At 33.6% G+C, this 1,561-nt stretch overlaps 1 protein-coding gene across 1 annotated transcript; it reads left to right on the top strand.

Annotated features, from left to right (window-relative positions):
• The first annotated feature begins 230 nt into the window (after positions 1 to 230).
• LOC120771620 lies at positions 231 to 1,233 on the top strand. The gene is made up of 2 exons (XM_040099709.1): positions 231 to 475; positions 542 to 1,233. The coding sequence occupies exons 1-2, from the start codon at positions 341 to 343 to the stop codon at positions 674 to 676; spliced, it is 270 nt and encodes an 89-aa protein (XP_039955643.1). The 5' UTR covers positions 231 to 340; the 3' UTR covers positions 677 to 1,233.
• Positions 1,234 to 1,561: the final 328 nt, after the last annotated feature.

The raw sequence follows: 1,561 nt of genomic DNA on the forward strand, positions 1-1,561 counted from the left end.
TATTCTTTGTGGTTTCATTGTCAAGTTCTGTTCATATTTGTCGCCTTCAGCCATTGCCTTTGTTTCATATTTTTATCTTCTACATCAAATCATAACCCACTTGACCAGGTTGTCATTGCTATTGGACTCAAGTAGCGAAAATAACGATTTTTAGCCATATTGTGTTGTTGGTTTGCAATGAGAAAGAGGCAAGCAAAGTTTATTGGTCAAATGCTCACCATTATTTTACAGTTGTTTTCTGTTGTTCACATTCAGTTTCGTTCCGGAAGTCATACATAGTGCAAGCTTCGCTGATTAACAAAACTTAATTCGTTAATAGTGAATAAATACCAATAATAAAATGACTTTGCAGTTACAAATTGAAAAGCTCAAAGGACTCGATAATTATAAAGCTTGGTCAATGACAGTACGAGCCTATTTAGAGTCCGAAGATTTATGGACGGTTGTGGAAAATGGCCCCGAAAATAATGAAGAGGTAATCATTAGTTTTTGTTTTTATGGGGCGTTACCTAAAAATATACGCACTTATTTCTTTCCCCAGTCCCTACTCAAAGACAAACGAGCTAAATTCATCATTTTGTGTTTAATCGAGACGAAGCTTTGCCAATTTATGGTGAGCATCCGCACAGCCCGTGACTTATGGACCTATTTGAGAACACAACATTCTCTTCGTTAAAGCCAAATACACTGGAACAGACCCAAAATAAATGTATTAATAATTGAATTATAGGTATACTTTCTATAATAATTTAGAGATATGTGATAGCATTAGTCTCATTATTGTCATAGTGATAAAAAGAGAGTAAAAACACTTTTAATTTTCTTAACACAACTACATATGTATATGATGTACTGTTATTACAAAAATAATAATAAACCTTAATGACAATTAATACGAATAAAGATAGCGAATAAAATATATACAGTCGATGCCAAATTTGAACCTTCAGGAATTAAAATTTCCAGAAATTAGAATGAACGCTCTGAAATTAGAATCGAATATTCAAACAGGAAAACATATTTAATGTGTGGAGTGCATCTCTATGTTTGGTTATGTTGCATCTATTTTTTATTTAATGAATACTTACATATTGTATATGCTTAAGTAAAAAAGAACATGTGATATGTAGGTATTGTACTGGATTGTTGCCTTTTGTTTTATGGTTTTTATACTCTTGCAACATGTTGCTACAGAGCGTAATAGTTTTGTTCACCTAACGGTTGTATGTACGTATGTATCATTTAAAACTAATCGAGATAGATATAGAGTTATGTATATACATATGTATAATTGATCAGGATGAAGAGACGAGTTGAAATCCGGTGACTGTCTGTCTGTCCGCCGTCCGTCCGTGCAAGCTGTAACTTGAGTAAATACTGAGATATCTTGATGAAAATTGGTGTGCGCGTTCCTCAGGGCATACTCATAACAGTGTATGTTTGCGCCTAAAATATATACAATTGGGCGAAAACTTGACTTAGCCCCCATATATGTATGTATTAACATGATTTTCGAAAATCCGGCTGACTACTTCATATGATTGGTACTTGTATGTGAGGT

This window comes from Bactrocera tryoni, chromosome 3 (genome assembly GCF_016617805.1).
Source record: "Bactrocera tryoni isolate S06 chromosome 3, CSIRO_BtryS06_freeze2, whole genome shotgun sequence".
In the NCBI taxonomy this organism is placed as follows: Eukaryota; Metazoa; Arthropoda; class Insecta; order Diptera; family Tephritidae; genus Bactrocera; species Bactrocera tryoni.